The sequence below is a fragment of the Danio aesculapii genome, chromosome 18, assembly GCF_903798145.1.
Source record: "Danio aesculapii chromosome 18, fDanAes4.1, whole genome shotgun sequence".
Classification (NCBI taxonomy): domain Eukaryota; kingdom Metazoa; phylum Chordata; class Actinopteri; order Cypriniformes; family Danionidae; genus Danio; species Danio aesculapii.
This window is the reverse complement of record NC_079452.1, coordinates 2,201,303-2,220,740: the sequence shown is the minus strand read 5'-3', so window position 1 is coordinate 2,220,740 and position 19,438 is coordinate 2,201,303. Positions and strand designations below refer to the sequence as shown.

General features: G+C 35.8%; 3 protein-coding genes across 3 annotated transcripts; all 3 read right to left on the bottom strand.

Moving 5' to 3' along the window:
- Positions 1–3,011: 3,011 nt before the first annotated feature.
- Positions 3,012–8,094, bottom strand: LOC130245558 (extracellular calcium-sensing receptor). Its single transcript, XM_056478289.1, has 7 exons — positions 7,886–8,094; positions 7,452–7,740; positions 6,695–7,224; positions 6,409–6,616; positions 5,787–6,011; positions 3,988–4,111; positions 3,012–3,910 (listed from the first exon to the last, which is right to left on the bottom strand). Exons 1-7 carry the CDS (start codon positions 8,092–8,094, stop codon positions 3,012–3,014), a joined length of 2,484 nt encoding a protein of 827 aa, XP_056334264.1.
- A 379-nt stretch (positions 8,095–8,473) lies between these two features.
- On the bottom strand, positions 8,474–11,712 carry LOC130245560 (extracellular calcium-sensing receptor-like). Its single transcript, XM_056478292.1, has 6 exons — positions 11,591–11,712; positions 11,133–11,421; positions 10,242–11,051; positions 9,787–10,011; positions 9,489–9,612; positions 8,474–9,375 (listed from the first exon to the last, which is right to left on the bottom strand). Exons 1-6 carry the CDS (start codon positions 11,707–11,709, stop codon positions 8,474–8,476), a joined length of 2,469 nt encoding a protein of 822 aa, XP_056334267.1. The 5' UTR covers positions 11,710–11,712.
- Positions 11,713–13,265: 1,553 nt separating this feature from the next.
- On the bottom strand, positions 13,266–16,170 carry LOC130245559 (extracellular calcium-sensing receptor-like). Its single transcript, XM_056478291.1, has 5 exons — positions 15,916–16,170; positions 15,010–15,819; positions 14,631–14,862; positions 14,299–14,409; positions 13,266–14,167 (listed from the first exon to the last, which is right to left on the bottom strand). Exons 1-5 carry the CDS (start codon positions 16,168–16,170, stop codon positions 13,266–13,268), a joined length of 2,310 nt encoding a protein of 769 aa, XP_056334266.1.
- Between the last annotated feature and the right edge of the window lie 3,268 nt (positions 16,171–19,438).

The following is a 19,438-nucleotide window of genomic DNA, read 5'->3' as shown; positions in this document are numbered from 1 at the left end:
TGTTTTTATCAGAATAAACAACTTAAAAATTAAAGACCAATAACAAAAAACTATATAATTATTTAAAATATTTCTAAGATTATCCTGGTTAACAATTTCAACAAATTCACAAATTCTAATGCAACATCTGCTGTGTTAGCTAAATTGTGCATGGACAATTGTGCATGCTCCAAGTCCCCGTTAATATCTAATCCTGGTGCTAACGAACATTAGCAATGTTACAAACACAAGTTACTTCCATGTAATACATTATATATTACTAGTTATTGTCATTTTTTTTGTAATTAGTTACATTAAAATATTAATGTCTCAGAAATGCGATACACTACTTTTGTATTACTTTTAGGTTACTTTAACCAAAATAACCACAGAAGTATGACCCAATTTTCATAAGTATGTCTATGTTTTCAAATACATTTTGCTATTAACTGTAATTATTTAGAGAGATTTCTGTTTGCGGCAACGCAGTGGTGCAGTGGTAGCACGATCGATTTTATTTTATTATTATTTTTTCTTCTTCTTCTGGAGAAAGCCTTTTTTATTTTTGGCTGGAATAAAAGCAGTTTATATATATCCCAGAGATCGTTTATATATCTATAGGGAAACGCAGTGGCGCAGTAGGTAGTGCTTTGGCCTCACAGCAAGAAGGTCGCTGGTTCGAGCCTTGGCTGGGTCAGTTGGCGTTTCTGTGTGGAGTTTGCATGTTCTCCCTGCGTTTGCGTGGGTTTCCTCTGGGTGCTCCGGTTTCCCCCACAGTTCAAAGACATGTGGTACAGGTGAATTGGGTAGGCTAAAATTGTCCATAGTGTATGTGTGTGTGAATAAGTGTGTATGTGTTTCCCAGTGATGGGCTGCAGCTGGAAGGGCATCCACTGCATAAAACAAATGCTGGATGAGTTGGTTCATTCTGCTGTGGTGACCCCAGATTAATAAAGGGACTAAGCTGAAAAGAAAATGAATGAAATATATATATAATTTTATTTATTTTTTATTTAACAGACTTTGGTCAATACGGGGTTGGTACAACATAAGAAACAAATCCACAGTGCTTGCTTTTTTTCTGTTTATTTTGAAAGTTTTGAGTTACAATCAGGCATGGGGCTAAAAAGTTTTTGTGATACTAAAGTACAAAATAAATAGAATGATAAAAAATACAATTTTGTAAAAGCCCAATTCTCTCCTCAAACAACAGAGAGCGAAATAAGTGCGAGCACAAGAAGTCTAAACATCTGTTGTTAATGTAACAGTTTACATCTCCTGTTCAGTTACTCTCTCTCTCTCTCTCTCTCTCTCTCTCTCTCTCTCTCTCTCTCTGTGGTGAAGGGACTTTGACTGGCTTATGTGTGCACAAGATGGGACTCTTATATTTCCGTTGTTTTTCTATGAAAACAGACATGTCCATTATACACTTGCATCTTTTGCGGTGCATCACATATTTCTCACAACATTTTCATGATGCCGTGTTAAGTTAAAATAAATCCAAACACTGCTCATCAGTGTCAGCTGAAAAGCATTGGACCAGTAAGAACTTTAAGGCATTGTAAGCATTGTGAGCTTCTTTTTACAGTAGCTAGTTGATGTGACAACTGTTATATTTGGCATTGACATGGTGAAGGAGGCGCTTTTTTAAAACTCTTATGGGCTTTTTTAGATTCAAATACACATTCTGTCTAAATGGCCCCTCAGTTGTTGCACTGCTGTGGTCTTTTTTTTTTGCCTAACTCCAGTAACTGGCATATCTGGATTGAATGTATTTGTCATCTGTGACCAATGAAAGAGGACCAGGCATAGAGCTTGTGTTTGTTTTAATTTCAGTTTGGCAGTAGTCACTGTTTGTTTTAAGTTTGTAAATTTTATAAAATTATGAGTTAATTTTATTTTTAATTATAAGTTCTCCACCTCCTTCTTCCCCCTGACCAGGGAGCCATTAACAAAGTTACATTTGTATTGCAACTATATAATTACAGGTGTCAATGTGTATGCAATGTGTATGCATGTTGATTAAAAATCAAATCTTATTCATTCATTCTCTCTTCTTCAGCTTAGTCCCTTATTTATCAGGGGTTGCCCCAGGGGAATGAACCACCAACTCTTCAAGTATATGTTTTTTATGCAGCGGATGCCTTTTTAGTTTACCCATTTCACCTATACCTAAACTATGTCTTTTGACTGTGGGGGCAAGAACATGCAAACTCCACACAGACATCCCACACTGAAAAAAATTATTCAAAGATGATTCCTTGAATTTACTCTTTTTTTTTTTTTTACTTTAAGTTTTTGTAAACAATTTATTTAGGCTGAATTTAAACAAACAAATTAAGTTGAACATTGCTCAATTTAATTTGTTTGTTTAAATTCAACACAAATAAATTGTTTGCAACAGTTTTGCATGCAACACTTTTTTCAGTGCAACTGATCCAGCCGGGACTCGAACCAGTGACCTTATTGCTGTTAGGTAACAGTGCTAACTGAGTCATTGTGTCACCCTCTAATTTATTATGAAAACAAAAATAAGTAATTAGATGAATAAAATCTAAATTAATAAGCTGGAATACAACTAATTAGAATATATATATATATATATATATATATATATATATATATATATATATATATATATATATATATATATATATATAGGGAGAGATGATGATGTTGGTTTTATTTACTAATATATTTTTTTTGTAGTGAAAAAATGAACATAATGCCATATTTAAACAGTGTGTGTGTGTGTGTGTGTGTGTGTGCGTGTGTGTGTGTGTATTAATTTTCTGTATTTGCTCAAATTCATTAATAAAACAAATAAATAAAAATAATTTTATTAAAAATAATTAATAAAAGATGCACTTGGATGCATCTTCACTTGCTTTACACATGATTTCCCCCCCTGTTTTGATTATTTTATTTATAATATTTTCAGTTGTACTATGGATTAAGCATTATGTTGTGTATTTATGATTATTCTTTTTTTTTATTCAACTTGTGCTGAGCTTAAAAAATGTTCAGCTTTATCACTTGTCTTTTCCCATGAGATGTTGTTTGGTGTTCTTCTCTGGCTTCACTAAAATGATATAAACCTTTGGGGTAAATAAGCAGAGAAGCAGTCCAAAACTAGAGGCTAAAATGGCAAAAATCTCCACAGCAGTTGTAAATTTACCAGGTGAACTGACATATGCGGGCACAAAAGCCAGCCATACTACACAAAATATAATCATGCTGAAGGTGATGTATTTGGCCTCATTAAAATTACCTGGTAATTTCCGGGCCAGAAAAGCCAAAATAAAACACACACAAGCCAGAAGACCAATATATCCCAGCACACACCAAAAGGCCAGATCAGAGCCCACACTGCAATCCAGAATGATCTTGGACTGTTGATATTTAGTGTTTCTATAGGGGAATGGTGGGGATGCTACAAGCCAGACTGTACATATGAGCACCTGAACTAGAGTGCAGCAGAAAATGATGATTCTTTGCTGTGTAGGGCCCAACCATTTCATTATATTGTTTCCAGGTCGGGTCGCTGTGAAAGCAGCCAGCACCACTAAAGTCTTGCCCAAGATGCAGGAGATGCAAAGCGAGAAGGTGATGCTGAATGCAGTGTGTCGAAGCATACAGGACCAGGATGTGGGTTCCCCGATAAATATCAAAGCACACAGAAAACAAAGAGTCAGTGATAATAAGATGAAGAAACTGAGTTCGGAGTTATTTATGCGTACTACAGGAGTGTTTTTGTAATAAAGAAACACAGCAAACACAGCTAATGTAAGGCAGGCTCCTGCTACAGCTATTACTGTCAGGGTCAATCCCATTGCATCATGGGACAGGAATTCAACCACTTTAGGAATACAAACTGTTCCATCAGCATTTGACCAGTAATCTTCAGAGCAGGCAATACAATCTAGTGAATCTAAAGAGAAGGGAGGGAAAGTTAAGTTGAAGGTCATTTTTAGGTAATTTATTTACAAATTACTGAAGTTCTCTAACCTGTCTCATTACTGATTTTGCCACTGTCACATGGTACACAGTCAAAGCAGCACAAAGGCTGGCCACGTCGAACAGCCTTCCTGAATCCCGGAGCACAGCTGTTGCTGCACACAGACACCAGCACCTGCATAAACAACAGATCCACACATATATGAGTAGTTGATAAATACAAATAAGCAGAATTTTTGTGTTTGTGTGTAAACCATTTTTACAAAAAAAAAAAAAAAAAAAAAAAAAAAAAAAAAAAAAAATATATATATATATATATATATATATATATATATATATATAAAATAAATAATAATAATAATCATATATATATATATATATATATATATATATATATATATATATATATATATATATAGAGAGAGAGAGAGAGAGAGAGAGAGAGAGAGAGAGAGAAAGTGATTGAACAGGAGAGGTTATTATGACAGTAAATAATATTTCACTAGATATTTTTGAGACACTTCTATACAGCTTAAAGTAAATCTTAAGCTTAAGGTAATCAGGCAAGTTAACAATGTTTTGTTCTGTAGACAACTGAAAAAAATTTAGCTTAAAGGGGCTATTAATTTTGACCTTAAAATGTTTTTTTTTTTTTTTATTAAAAACAGCTTTTATTCTAGTTGAAATAAAAAAATAAGACTTTATCCAGAAGAAAAAATATTATCAGACATAGGTGAAAATTTCCATGCTCTGTTAAACATTATTAGGGGAATATTAAAAAAATCAAGGGGGGCTAATAATTCTGACTTTAACTATATATATATATATATATATATATATATATATATATATATATATATATATATATATATATATATATATATATATATATATAGTATGTAGTCTGATGTTTGAGAAAATATATCGGATCACTAACTTTTATTAACTGAATTACTGTTATTGAGCTGTAACTTAAACACATACTATGGTGTATGTTATAGTGTTAGTTACTTAATGCGAAATTATTATTTTGTGTGACTTGTCAGACATTTTCAATAAGCACTGATGTTACCCTAAAGGACAACAAAACTTTATAGGGGTTTTATGTTAAATATGCGACAAATTCTGAGACGAAAACTTAACGTGTATGTCATAGCCTTCACAGGGGGCTTCAGTCACATGATCTGGAATGTGGTCCTTAAACTAATCATCTAAGTTTTCAGGGAATTGCCTAATTTAAAATTAGCATATAGTGTCACAGCAGAGGGCATTGTTTTTAGTGACAAAATGTATCAAGTCCCTATGTTCTTAGATATATGTGGACAATTTTTTTTTCACCATTTAATAAAAATAGAAACTGCAGGTATTTATTAATGATTTTACAAATTTCTTTTTTAATTTCTAAGAGTTGTAATTTATTGAGCTATGCTTGAGTTTTGAGATTTGGCTCAAAAATCTAAAAAAAAAATGTAATAACAGTAGATTTAAAAAAAAAGGTCCAAGGAAGACAGAAATATAACTATTACTACATTATAAATGATTCCTTTTATTTTTGTCATGTGTGACAGTGAAAATTAAACATCCCATATGAGTAATGTATTGTATATTAATAATTGGTATATTAATAATGGTCCTTAAAGCACTAATTAGGTCACTAAGTGCCTAGTGTTAAACTAGATTGAATAAGCAAGAGACTACTGAATAAAAATAAAGATTATCTTCACCTTTGATATTTCCTTCCCAGATGACAGATCTGCCATCTTTATATAAGCCACTTACCTCCAATTGACCCTACAGAACTTCAGAACGTGGGATCTCATGTACTGAAATACACTGTGAGAACGGCTTGCCTCAGTCTGATGGCCGGGCCACATGATAGCCTCCTCCTTGATGACCAGCTCTTGGCCAGATTCAAGTGCACCATCGAACATGCCCACATTAATAAACTCAATATTTCCTCCTGAGCCCCTCTGCCAGTTTATGAGGTCATAGGATGGAATAGAATCACCTTTCATGTCAAAGTTCACTTTCTCTCCCGAAATAGTGAATGACACCTCTTGGAGATACTGTTGTAACTGTGAAATATTGTGATAAATTCATCAAATCAGGAACTATTTTTTGTACAGAGGTCATTTAACAAATAGTAATTTAAAGGGTTAGTTCACCCAAAGGTTAACGTTTACTTACTATGTATTCCACCTCAAGTGGTTCCAAACCTTTACGAGTTTCTGTATTAAGTTGAACACTAAAGAAAATAACTTGAAGAAAGCTGAAAACCTTTAACAATGATTTTCATAGTGGGAAAAACAAATACCATGGAAGTCAATGGATACAGCTTTCTTCAAAATATCTTATATTGTGTTCAACAGAAGAAAGAGAGTCACACAGGTTTGGAACAAGTGAAGAGTGAGTAAATATAACATTTTAATTTTGGGGTGAACTATCCCTTCAAGAACTCATTATTTTCAGTACCTGCCACGGGTAGATATGAAGTGCGTTTGCACATGTGGAGTTACTAAATGGCCCTTTTCCAGGTGTACAGTGAATGAGATTGTGCAGGGAATAAGCAATGGCATATGCTGCTTTATAGACATTATAGGAAATGCGGGGGCTGGATGTATTTAAATAGGCAGAATACTGCAGTCTAACAGTCTCCTGCCCTGTACAGGGGGGCAAGTGACTATTCAGGTTAGACCATAAGGGGGAACAGCCATATAAAGCCCCCCAAAGCTCATAAACCAGAGGATTTGTGGGGTACCTTTCTGGGTTCACTGTTGTGAGATATTCTTTTAATCTAGGAATTTGGCCCTGCCGAATGCCAAATCCAATAGTCCCACCAAGGAAAGGGTCAAATTCACTTCCTGCAAACACAGAGGATGTAACCCAAGCCTCACTTGCAATCCACTGTATGCCAGTCACATTCTGTTCCATGTAATCTCTCAAGAAAGGTGTGAGCTCACCCTCAGCTGAAAACACCACTACTACCCGGGCAGTGGACTGGCTCATGACATGTATGATTTCCAGCGCCTTCTGACGGTCATATAACAGAGGGATCATCTTCTGATAAGCAACGCATATGCCTGTACCCTCCAGCTCCATCAATAAGCCCTGAAGGGCAAAGCGGCCATACTCGTGATCTCCTCGTATTACTCCGATCCATGTCCAGTTAAAATGGCGCAGGAGTTTTGCAATGGCCTTCACTTGATAGGCATCACTAGGGATGACTCTGAAGAATGTGGGGAATTCTCTCCTATCACTCAGACAGGCACATGATGAAAAATAACTGATCTGTCGAAATCAAGGTCATTTTGTAACACTATTTGCAAGCTTTTGGAAACATAATTCAGTTTTAAATTACACTGCACAGGTTTCGCTGTAAATTGATGAGATTGTGTTCATGATTAACTCTTTATTATGGGAACAATGGTTCTACTATCATTAAAAAGTGCACATAAACACTATAAAGTGCTATTTAGTTAATGATAAATAATGAAAACAATTCACTTTTGACTCACCATCGGTATGCCAAAAGGTTGCAAAATTCTAGAAACTACAATAGACTGAGCTGATCCAGATTCTCCTATCACAGCAAGCAGTGGACCAGCATCTGCACACAAGGGGCTTTCTATTTCATTTGGCCCATTTAGAACAGCCACCGCCGATCTCTGTCCTGTCAGAGGGTAAGCGCAAGAGTCAAAAATTTTGTAACCCAAAGTGTAGTTAGGAAGAAGATCGACTCGCTTGTTAATTTCTTCCACTGCAAGTTTCATTGTAACGGCCCATCTGAAAGCTCTCGTATCAAATCTGCAGATGACATGAATGGAGAGAAAAACTGAACAAGCATCAATACTTTAACACAGGTTTAAATGTTTTCAAACAAGACACCATTTCAAGATTCTCTGAATAAATCGATACATATTTTCATACTTTACATACATACAGTTCTCACCCATTACATTTGACCGGCCCAGGTTTGTAAGTAAAGTTGAGGTCTGGCATTTCCTGATTATAGTGTAAAGGAAAAATACCACCAATTACAAAATCTCCATTAGCCATGAGGCCTGGCTCAAATTCATTTTGCAGGATGCATTTGGAAGCTTGTGCGGGATTGAGTGCACTGAGATGGTAAACCAGTAGCCACAGGAGCAGGATAGTCATGGTCTTTAATGAATGCGCATCGCTCAGCATGACTAGAGTAGGCAGGGCACCCTGTTATATATATAGCAAATACAGGTTCCTTTGCATCTCATTATGCATCACAGTCAGATGTCATTAACAGGATTCAAAATACTCATTTTCATAAATATGTTTTATTAATGTGTTCTTTTTACAACAGTAGCACAACCTAAGAGCATGCATGCTGTATTCTTTACAAAGAAGGAACATTTGTGTTTGCATTTTGAGATGTATAAAATGTTATTTTAGTGCATAAGAATGCATGCAGAGCTTTTCTTTATCTAACATCTTTATGTTATAAATATCCCTTTAGAATAAACAGCGTATCATAATAGACAAACTGTGCTATTTATCGTATTCGTCATGTTAAAACTTTTCCCATGAGATGCTGCTTGGTGTTCTTCTCTGGCTTCATTAAAATAATGTAACATTTAGGGGCAAATAAACAAAGAAGCAGGCCAAAACTAGAGGCCAAAATAGCAAAAATCTCCACAGCAGTTGTAAACTTACCAGGCTGGCTGACATATGCGGGTACAAAAGCCAGCCATACTGCGCAAAATATAATCATGCTAAAGGTGATGTATTTGGCCTCATTAAAATTTCCTGGCAATTTCCGGGCCAGAAATGCCAGGAAAAAGCAGACACAAGCCAGAAGACCAATATATCCCAGCACACACCAAAAGGCCAGATCAGAGCCCACACTGCAATCCAGAATGATCTTGGACTGTTGATATTTAGTGTTTCTATAGGGAAATGGTGGGGATGCTACAAGCCAGACTGTACATATGAGCACCTGAACTAGAGTGCAGCAGAAAATGATGATTCTTTGCTGTGTAGGGCCCAACCATTTCATTATATTGTTTCCAGGTCGAGTCGCTGTGAAAGCAGCCAGCACCACTAAAGTCTTGCCCAAGATGCAGGAGATGCAAAGCGAGAAGGTGATGCTGAATGCAGTGTGTCGAAGCATACAGGACCAGGATGTTGGTTCCCCGATAAACATCAAAGCACACAGAAAACAAAGAGTCAGTGATAACAAGATGAAGAAACTGAGTTCAGAGTTATTCACACGGACTATAGGGGTTCCTTTGTTGTACAGAAATATCACCAGCACAGTGATGGTCAGAAAGGCTCCTGCTACAGCTATCACAGTCAAGGTCATTCCCATCGCATCATGAGAGAGAAATTCAATTACTTTTGGTACACATGATGTACCATTTGCATTGGACCAGTGGTCTTCAGGACAAGGCAGGCAATCTATTGAATCTAAAAAAAAAACTATATATATACTGCACAGGCCATGTAGGAAATCAAACAATTACAATAATGACAGCACATTCAAGATGTAGCGAGGAACCCTACAAGCAAAGTGACTCTACCTGTCTGATTACTGATCTTGCCACTTTCACATGGAACACAGTCAAAGCAGCACAAAGGTTGCCCACGACGGGAAGCCGTCCTGTATCCTGGTGCACACCTATAACTGCACACAGACACGGGCACCTATGAGAAAAGTACATGTAGTGATAAATTAAATACAAATTTAATAATTGTTTGTATTGATATACAGCATACACAACCAAATGTTCAGACAGAAATACTAACAATATCAAGACAAAAGGGGTTAAAATTCATGAAAATAAAGGGTGGCAGTGTAGTGTACAGTCAACACCTTGCCTTAGTCTGTTGGTTAGACCATGTAATGGCCTGCTCCTCAATCTCCAGTTCCTTGCCAGAATGGTGAGCACCATCATAGAGGCCCACTTTAACAAACTGTATATCTCCACTTGCACTTCTTTGCCAGTTTATCAAGTCATATGATGGAACTGAGTCTCCTTTATTATCAAAGTTAACATTTTGTCCAGATATTGAGAAGGAAACATCCTCAAGGTAACGCTTCAGCTTTGGAGTTCAAACAACCAAAAGAATAAAAGAATAATATTCAAATAATAAAAAGTGAAAAAGAAGTCAAGATAAACATAGGGACAATTGTATTTGCAATTTGAAGGAGTAACATATAAAGTATTTAACAGTGTTTTTTTTATTATTTATTTATATTTGTTATATATGTAAATTTCTGTTTTATTTAATTATGATTAAGCAATTGCCAACATACCCTAAAACACTTTTACCTGCCATGGAAACACATTGTTGAGGTTTGCACATGAGAAATTCTCAAATGGCCCTAGTCCATTTCTACATTGAACAAGATTATGAAGAGAATAAGCAAAGGCATACACTGCTTTGTACACATTGTAGGACACACGAGGGCTTGAAGTGTTCATGTAGGCTGAGTGTTCTTTTCTGAGAGTTTCTTTTCCTGTGCAGGAGGGTAAATGACTGCTAAAGGTGGATGTGGATGGAGAACAACCATACAAAACCTCCCACAGTTCTTGAACCTGAGGAATAGAAGGGTATCTTTCTGGAGTCACTGTTCTGATGTAATCCTGAAGACCTGGGATGTGTCCTTGACGAACTGCAAAGCCAATTGTTCCATCTAAAAATGAATATGTCTCTGCTAACATTGAAGCAGTAACCCAGGCCTCACTTGCAATCCACTGAATTCCTGTCATATTCTGAGCCACAAACTCTCGTAAGACAGGATAAAACTCCCCTTCTACTGAAAAAACAACAACCACCGTGGCTGTTGATTCCTTCATTACTTTAAGAATCTTCAAGACTCGTTCCTGGGTATAGTCTTTTGGAATCATTTCATGATAAGCCAAACAAATGTTTGTATTTTCAATTTCTCGCTTTAAGCCTTGTAAAGCAAACCTGCCATAATCATGGTCTTCAGTCACAACACCAATCCATGTCCAGTCAAACCTCTTTAAGAGCTTTGCAATTGCTTTGACCTGGTAGTCATCACTAGGAACCACTCTGAAAAATGTTGGGAACTGCTTCCGGTCACTTAGACAAGAGCAGGTGGAGAAATAACTTATCTATAATAATAATAAATTCATAAAAAAACAAGTTATTATATATGTAATAACTATATATAATTAATTTATTAATTAATATACCATAGGTATTTGAAATGCTTGCACTGTTCTGGAGAGAACAATAGACTGTGAGGATCCAGATTCTCCTATTAATCCTATTAACGGGCCAGCCCCAGAGCACATAGAACTTTGAACAACATCCTGTCCATTCAGTACAGCCAGAACTGCTTTTTGAGCTGTTACAGGAGTAGAGCAAGAGTCAAAGATCTTGTAAGCCAGTGTAAAATTGTTGAGGAGATCTTTTCTATTGTTTATCTCTTCCACAGCAAGCTTCATAGAGAGAGCCCAACGAAAAGCTCTAGGATCAAACCTGCATTTTAGATTCACAAAAATAATAAAAAATGAATTAATTATTACATAATAACTTTAATAAAAATGTTTTAGAACATTGATTGATTTTATTAAATGTAATACTAATTATAAAACAACTGAAATAATGAACGGAAGAGAAGAAACTGAAAAATAACAAATATCGTTACCCCTGACACTGCGCTGTTAACGGTCTCTTCATATAATCTGTTGGTGGAAGCTCTACTCTATAATGTAAAGGAAAAATTCCTCCTATTGTGAAGTCTCCACTAGTCACGAACACTGGCATATCAAAGTCATGTGGGGAGCAGACTAAAGTCATAGCCGCACTGGAAAGTTGAAATAACGACACAAAAATGTAAATCATTGCTCTAACTCCAAAAGCACACAGATAAAGTTGTTTCTATTTTCCAAGGTTTTATATGGTTAGTCACTTTTCATCTCATTATGCATTATGTCTCCTCGGGTTACAGAATTTGCTAAATTGAGAGGAGTGTAATATCTCCTATGATGCAGCAGTTAGGAAATGAATATGTAAACCCTCATTTAAATACAACCCATCATCAAACTTTGTTGAAATAATAAGTGCTATAAATAAAATATATAGCTGAAGCAAAAATGATTAGCTCTCCAGTGAAATATAAACTCTTTTTAAAATATTTCATAGTGTTGTTTAATGGAAGGAAGACTTTTTTCAACACATTTTTAAACATAATTGTTCTAACTCATTTCTAATAAGGAATTTATTTTGACTTTGTCATGGTGACAGTGCATGTTTTTTTTCAATTTATTTTGCAAGATACTAGTATCTAGCTTAAAGAGCAATTTAAAGACTTAACTAGGTTATAATGTTAACTAGGCAGGTTAGGAGAATTAGTCAAATTATTTGATAACTCTGATTTGTTATAATTCTTAAAATAATCCTTAAAGGGGATAATAATATTGACCTTAAAATTTAAAAACTGTAAAAACTATTTTTATTCCAGCCAAATAAACTTCACTTAGGAAATATTTTAAAAAAGAATAAAAAATTCACAGAAGGGCTAATAATTCTGATTATATATATATATATATATATATATATATATATATATATATATATATATATATATATATATATGCACACAGTCACACACACATTGTGCTATTCTGTACAAATATACATTAAAGGAGGTTCAGACTGCTAATGTATACAGCTGAACAAGCAACAATCATAATAATTATGATTGGTTCATAATTACAAACCGTCAAAATTAAATGAAAACTTGGAGGCAGATTAAAAACAGGACTACTATGAACCTGTAACTTGACCGTATATAAAAAAGAATATGTATATATACATAATTTTTTTATATACGGTTTATATACTTTTTTTATATATCAATATATATATATAGATGTGAGAGTTAAAGGTCTGCATGCATTATACTTTCACTCATACTATTGGGATCTGTTTTTAAGGCTATGGGTGGCCATTCCATATAAAATAAAGTGGACTGTGAATGTGTAGACAGTCTTTATTTTTCATTTTGCAAAATATTACTTTTTTTTATTTAGACTTTATTTTCCATTGCACAAACCAGTGGCTACAGTGTATGTTACATAGCCGAGAGATCAGAAAACATCTTCATTGTCTATTGTTATATTACTTTAACATTTGTGACAAGCTTGCATGGAATCATGGATCTTTAAAAACAAATAAAATAATAAAAAATAAAAAACTGCATTTGATATGGACTCTGTCTCTAAAAATATTTACAATTTCATAATCGGAGATAGTATTTGGATTTCACACTTATAACAAATTTTAAATATATTTCTGAAAAGTTTCTGTACAAAAATTATTTATTTTGTGACTTTTCCCATTAAATGTTGCTTGGTGTTTTTCTCTGGCTTCACTAAAATAATGTAACATTTGGGAGCAAACAAGCAGAGAAGCAGGCCAAAACTAGAAGCTAGTATAGCAAAAATCTCCACAGCAGTTGTAAATTTACCAGGTGAACTGACATATGCGGGTACAAAAGCCAGCCATACAGTGCAGAATATAATCATGCTGAAGGTGATGTATTTGGCCTCATTAAAATTACCTGGTAATTTCCGGGCCAGAAAAGCCAGAAAAAAACAGACACAAGCCAGAAGACCAATATATCCCAGCACACACCAAAAGGCCAGATCAGAGCCCACACTGCAATCCAGAATGATCTTGGACTGCTGATATTTAGTGTTTCTATAGGGGAATGGTGGGGATGCTACAAGCCAGACTGTACATATGAGCACCTGAACTAGAGTGCAGCAGAAAATGATGATTCTTTGCTGTGTAGGGCCCAACCATTTCATTATATTGTTTCCAGGTCGAGTCGCTGTGAAAGCAGCCAGCACCACTAAAGTCTTGCCCAAGATGCAGGAGATGCAAAGCGAGAAGGTGATGCTGAATGCAGTGTGTCGAAGCATACAGGACCAGAATGTGGGTTCCCCGATAAATATCAAAGCACACAGAAAACAAAGAGTCAGTGATAACAAGATGAAGAAACTGAGTTCAGAGTTATTCACACGGACTATAGGGGTTCCTTTGTTGTACAGAAATATCACCAGCACAGTGATGGTCAGAAAGGCTCCTGCTACAGCTACCACAGTCAAGGTCATTCCCATCGCATCATGGGAGAGAAATTCAATTACTTTCTGGATGCACTCTGTTCCATTTACATTAGACCAATAGTCTTCAGGGCAAGACAAACAATCTACTGAATCTATCAAAGAAAGAGATAAAAACAAAAAATCACATGAGGTTCATGGGAATTCAGAATATGATGACAGCAAGAAGAAATGGTGTCTTTATATTATCTTATCAATAGGAAAACATGCATCACAGAACTCTGACCTGTCTGATTACTGATCTTGCCAATGTCACATGGAACACAATCAAAACAACACAGAGACTGCCCATGTCGAACAGCCTTCCTGTATCCTGGAGTGCAGCTGTTACTGCATACTGAAACAGGTACCTATATTAAAATTTATTTTTATTATAACCTCCTCCCAAGAATCTGTGTCTCCAAATATCAGAATGAGATACCAAATGCATTGACATATTTAACATAATAATAAAATAGCACATCAGATTATCATACATATACTGTAAAAGCTTAATGACCACATATAGTTTCAGTTATATTATTAGAACAACAGATGGCAGTGTAGGCTACAGTCAACACCTTGCCTTAGTCTGTTGGTTAAACCATGTAATGGCCTGCTCCTCAATCAGCAGTTCTTTGCCAGAATGCTGAGCACCATCATAAAGGCCAACTTTAACAAACTGCATATCTCCACTTGTACTTCTTTGCCAGTTTATCAAGTCATATGATGGTATTGCATCTCCCTTAATATCAAAGTTAACTTCTTCTCCAGAAACAGAGAAGGATATTTCCTGTAAATAATGCTGAAGCTGAAGACAACAGAGGGAAAAAAATAGAAATGGAGAATTTATGATCAAAACAAATTTCCAAACCATCCACATCTAGAAGGTTCATGTGTAATAGAATAGCTAATCTATGTAAACACAAGTGATTATCAAATCCTTAAGTACTTTTACCTGCCATGGAAACACATTGTTGATGTTTGCACATGAGAAATTTTCAAATGGCCCTAGTCCATTTCTACATTGAACAAGATTATGAAGAGAATAAGCAAAGGCATACACTGCTTTGTACACATTGTAGGACACACGAGGGCTTGAAGTGTTCATGTAGGCTGAGTGTTCTTTTCTGAGAGTTTCTTTTCCTGTGCAGGAGGGTAAATTACTGCTAAAGGTGGATGTGGATGGAGAACAACCATACAAAGCCTCCCACAATTCCTGAACCTGAGGAATAGAAGGGTATCTTTCTGGAGTCACTGTTCTGATGTAATCCTGAAGACCTGGAATGTGTCCTTGACGAACTGCAAAGCCAATTGTTCCATCTAAAAATGAATATGTCTCTGCTAACATTGAAGCAGTAACCCAAGCCTCACTTGCAATCCACTGAATTCCTGTCATATTCTGAGACACAAACTCTGCCAAGAAAGGGTAAAATTCCCCTTCCCCAGAAAAAACAACAACCACCTTGGCAGTTGATTCTTTCATTACTTTAAGAATCTTCAAGACTCGTTCCTGGGTATAGTCTTTTGGAATCATTTCATGATAAGCCAAACAAATATTTGTATTTTCAATTTCTCGCTTTAAGCCTTGTAAAGCAAACCTGCCATAATCATGGTCTTCAGTCACAACACCAATCCATGTCCAGTCAAACCTCTTTAAGAGCTTTGCAATTGCTTTGACCTGGTAGTCATCACTAGGAACCACTCTGAAAAATGTTGGGAACTGCTTCCGGTCACTTAGACAAGAGCAGGTGGAGAAATAGCTTATCTATAAATTTAGTGTAGAAAAAAAAACGAGCCAACTTTATACACACAGACACGATTAATATATAAAGACGGTAAAATATAAATATATATGTAATACCATTGGTATTCTAAATGCCTCCAAAGTTCTGGAGACAACAATTGATTGTGATGATCCAGACTCCCCTATTATTCCTAATAAGGGGCTAGCTCCAGAGCATATAAAACTTTGAACAACATCCTGTCCATTCAGAGCTGCCAAGACTGCTTTCTGAGCCATTACAGGAGTTGCACAAGAGTCAAAGATTCTATAGGCAAGGGCATGTTCTGGTAAGAGGTCTTTTCGGTTGTTTATCTCTTCCACGGCCAGTGCCATTGTGAGAGCCCAGCTAAAAGCCGTTGGATCAAACCTGAATTAAAAACAAAATCATTAATTACAGTTTTTGCCTATTGTTTTAGAAATTTTTGCTAAACTTTGGCTCGTGTCACAACATTAAACATAAACACATAAGACTGAACACTGGGAAAAAAATTCAATCTCTATGTCAAATCGAAACTCTGCTATCATCACCTAACAATCCTTGTCAAAATGTCACTGTGAGGACAAAATTATACATGCTTGCATCATATATTTTAAACACTGCGTTCTTTCATACACCTAAGCAACAGGAAAAATAACGCCTTGTGTGGCAAATCCATCCATGGATTGACATTACCTCAATGTCTCAACATGCCTCTTCCATTGCCTGTAGAAGAGGCATGCAGCTAGTGGTCATATACGCATCATCTCCAAGTGTCTCTTTTTTATTGAAAAAAAAATTTCTTTAACAGGGTTTACAAATATGTAGTCATATTTGTGGTTGGCTGATTGATGATCAGTTTTGTAAATACTTTTCAGTTGTGTTTAAGTGTTTTCAATGGATGTGTTTTCTTTCTTGCTACCTAGGAAATTTAATTTTTGAATAAAGTGTCGCCTTATGTATAAAATAGTCTGTAGTGTGCAGGAGCAAGTGTGCTGCAAAATTGCAGCTGAAGTGCAAAGCGGTGCTTTTGACTTAAGGTATGGTTATGCCATGTTTAAGGCAAAGTAACAAAAGCTTCAAGTTTTGTTACTTTGATCTAACCAGGTGTCTAAAGTGTTCAAGCAATAGGCAAAAACTGTAATTAAATGTCTTTAAGAACATTAATGAAATACCTTTGTAGAAAGTATTGTAATACATTAGATGGCATTTGCATAATGAATGGAAATGTAATAATAGATTTAATGAACAGTTTATGGAAAAAAAAATTCTAAGACATATCCTTACCCCCGACACTGTGCTGTTAACGGTCTCTTCATATAGTCTGTTGGTGGAAGCTCTACTCTATAATGTAAAGGAAAAATTCCTCCTATTGTGAAGTCTCCACTAGTCATGAACACTGGCAGATCGAAGTTACCCCTTGGGTTGCATCTTGAAGTCATAGCTACACTAAAAATATTAAGTATATAAAGAAAAATATAAATCATTATATTGTTAGCCTCCCCAACTGAAAAGGCTGGGAGATGCAACTTCTGTCTTTGGTTTTATATGTTAGTCATGTATGAAATTATGCATGACGTCTTTCTGAGATATATTGACTCAGGTGGACTATGTTTCCCAAGATACCTCAAACTAAAACTGTATTTTTCTGCTGTTAGACAAATTGCATATTACTATATTTAACTACAATAATAATTTATTATGTAGGCTTGTTAATGGATTTAATTATTCATGCAAAAAAATCTAAATATTAAATCTAATTAATTGGACTCAATTTCATATTTGAATACTTGTATAACCCTGTCTGTATTTCTGTTTAGTTTTGATGATCCATGTCACGTCCTTTCACTGTAGCTCTCCTGTGTTCCTTAGTTATCCTTATTAGTTGCCTTGGATTTTCATTGTCTCCACCCCCTTGTTATCTAGTTTGTTTAGTATCCCGTTATCTGTCATGCCCTCTTGTCTTAACCCTTGTTGTCAGTAGTTTTAGGTCACCCCTAAAACTGGTTCTGTTTGATGTTTTGTTTTGTTTAGATAAACCCACTGTGTTGGCTGCACTTTGATCCTCTCCTCTGTTTATGGTCACCATTTATTTACTGCTACCTGAGTTTACTGTTTGGCTGCCACCACCTGAGCTTCCTGAATCCCCTGAATGACACGTGCCAAATCCTCCCACTGGTGGCTTAGTGGTTAGAATTGTCAACCACAGCAAGAAGGTGGTTCGAGTCCCGGTTGGGTCAGTTGGTATTTCTGTGTGGAGTTTGCATGTTCTCCCTGTGTTCACGTGGGTTTCTACTGGGTTCTCTGGGTTCCCCCACAGTCCAAAGACATGTGGTATAGGTGAATTGAATAAACTAAATTGGCCATAGTGTATGTGTGTGAATGAGTGTGTATGGATGTTTCCCAGTTCTGGGTTGCAACTAGAAGGGCATCCAGTTTGTAAAACATATGCTGGATAAGTTGGTGATTCATTCCGCTGTGGTGACCCCTGATGAATAAAGGGACTAAGCCAAAGGAAAATGAGTGAATGAAAACCCACTGTGTTGGCTGCATTTGGATCCTCTCCTCTCTTTATGGTCACCATTTATTTACTGCCTCCAGAGTTTACTGAGCAGCCACCACCACCTGATCTTCCTGAATCCCCCAAATGACATGCCCCAAATTCTCCCACTGCTGTCTCAGTGGTTAGCACTGTTGCCTCACGGCTAGAGGGTCGCTGTTTCGAGTTCCAGCTGGACCAGTTAGCATTTCTGTGTGGAGTTTGCATGTTCTCCCCGTGTTTGCGTAGGTTTCCTCCGGGTGCTCCGGTTTCCTCCATAGTCCAAAGTTGCTATAGATGTATTAAATAAAAAATAAACAAATTGTTTCATATAATTCGGTATCGATAATTATTAAATATTTTTTTAACAATCCATTTAGGATTTTTTTTATTTAACAACTTTATTTAAATTTACCAACATTATTAAGGCAAATAGTTTTAATAGTCAAAAGCAAAAATATTTAAACAAAAATATCGGATCTCCAGTGTTGTGCAAGCTACATGGAAAATGTAGTGAGCTAAGCTAGTAGATACTCTACTTAAAATGTAGCTTAACTACACTAAAAGTTACCCCCTGGGAAATGTAGCAAGCTAAGCTAAAAGCTACATGGCAAAAGTAGATTAGCTACATTTAAGCAAATTTTTTTTAAATCAAAGCAATTACAATCTAACTCAATTCTGCCTTAGAGATCAATTAAACCGCCAAAGACATGTGGCATAATCGTTAAGTTATTTATTGCAATGAATATGCATATATTTTTTTCTAGATAGCAAAAACAAACAAACAAACAAATGAAATCCTGTGTTGCACATTTAAAATACTATAGTAATGTCTAGTAAAGGTAAGTAAATTTATTTATATAAATTTGTCATTCTCGCTATCATGTGGATTTACTTTCATCAGCCAGAATGTATTTTAATTACATTACAACATCGATGCTGTAAAAGGAATCGTATAAAATGGAAAAAAATTCACAATAACCGGTCACCGGAAGTTTATCAGTATGGGAACAACACTAGCTCGGCATATACTGTATTGAAGTACTTTACTATAGTACTGTTCAAAACACTGTACATGCCAATAT

What these genes read in the sequence shown, in the direction of transcription:
- LOC130245558 (XM_056478289.1), bottom strand. Translation starts at nt 8,094, where the DNA reads ATGACTATCCTGCTCCTGTGGCTACTGGTTTACCATCTCAGTGCACTC. An exon ending in GGGCCGGTCAAATGTAATGG is followed by an intron (nt 7,741 to 7,885) that starts GTGAGAACTGTA and finishes TGTCATCTGCAG; the next exon opens with ATTTGATACGAGAGCTTTCA. An exon ending in AACCTTTTGGCATACCGATG is followed by an intron (nt 7,225 to 7,451) that starts GTGAGTCAAAAG and finishes TGATTTCGACAG; the next exon opens with ATCAGTTATTTTTCATCATG.
- LOC130245560 (XM_056478292.1), bottom strand. Translation starts at nt 11,709, where the DNA reads ATGCCAGTGTTCGTGACTAGTGGAGACTTCACAATAGGAGGAATTTTT. An exon ending in TTAACAGCGCAGTGTCAGGG is followed by an intron (nt 11,422 to 11,590) that starts GTAACGATATTT and finishes TCTAAAATGCAG; the next exon opens with GTTTGATCCTAGAGCTTTTC. An exon ending in GGTCTAACCAACAGACTAAG is followed by an intron (nt 9,613 to 9,786) that starts GCAAGGTGTTGA and finishes CTTTTCTCATAG; the next exon opens with GTGCCCGTGTCTGTGTGCAG.
- LOC130245559 (XM_056478291.1), bottom strand. Translation starts at nt 16,170, where the DNA reads ATGGCACTGGCCGTGGAAGAGATAAACAACCGAAAAGACCTCTTACCA. An exon ending in ACAATGTGTTTCCATGGCAG is followed by an intron (nt 14,863 to 15,009) that starts GTAAAAGTACTT and finishes TGTTGTCTTCAG; the next exon opens with CTTCAGCATTATTTACAGGA. An exon ending in CAAGATCAGTAATCAGACAG is followed by an intron (nt 14,168 to 14,298) that starts GTCAGAGTTCTG and finishes TTTCTTTGATAG; the next exon opens with ATTCAGTAGATTGTTTGTCT.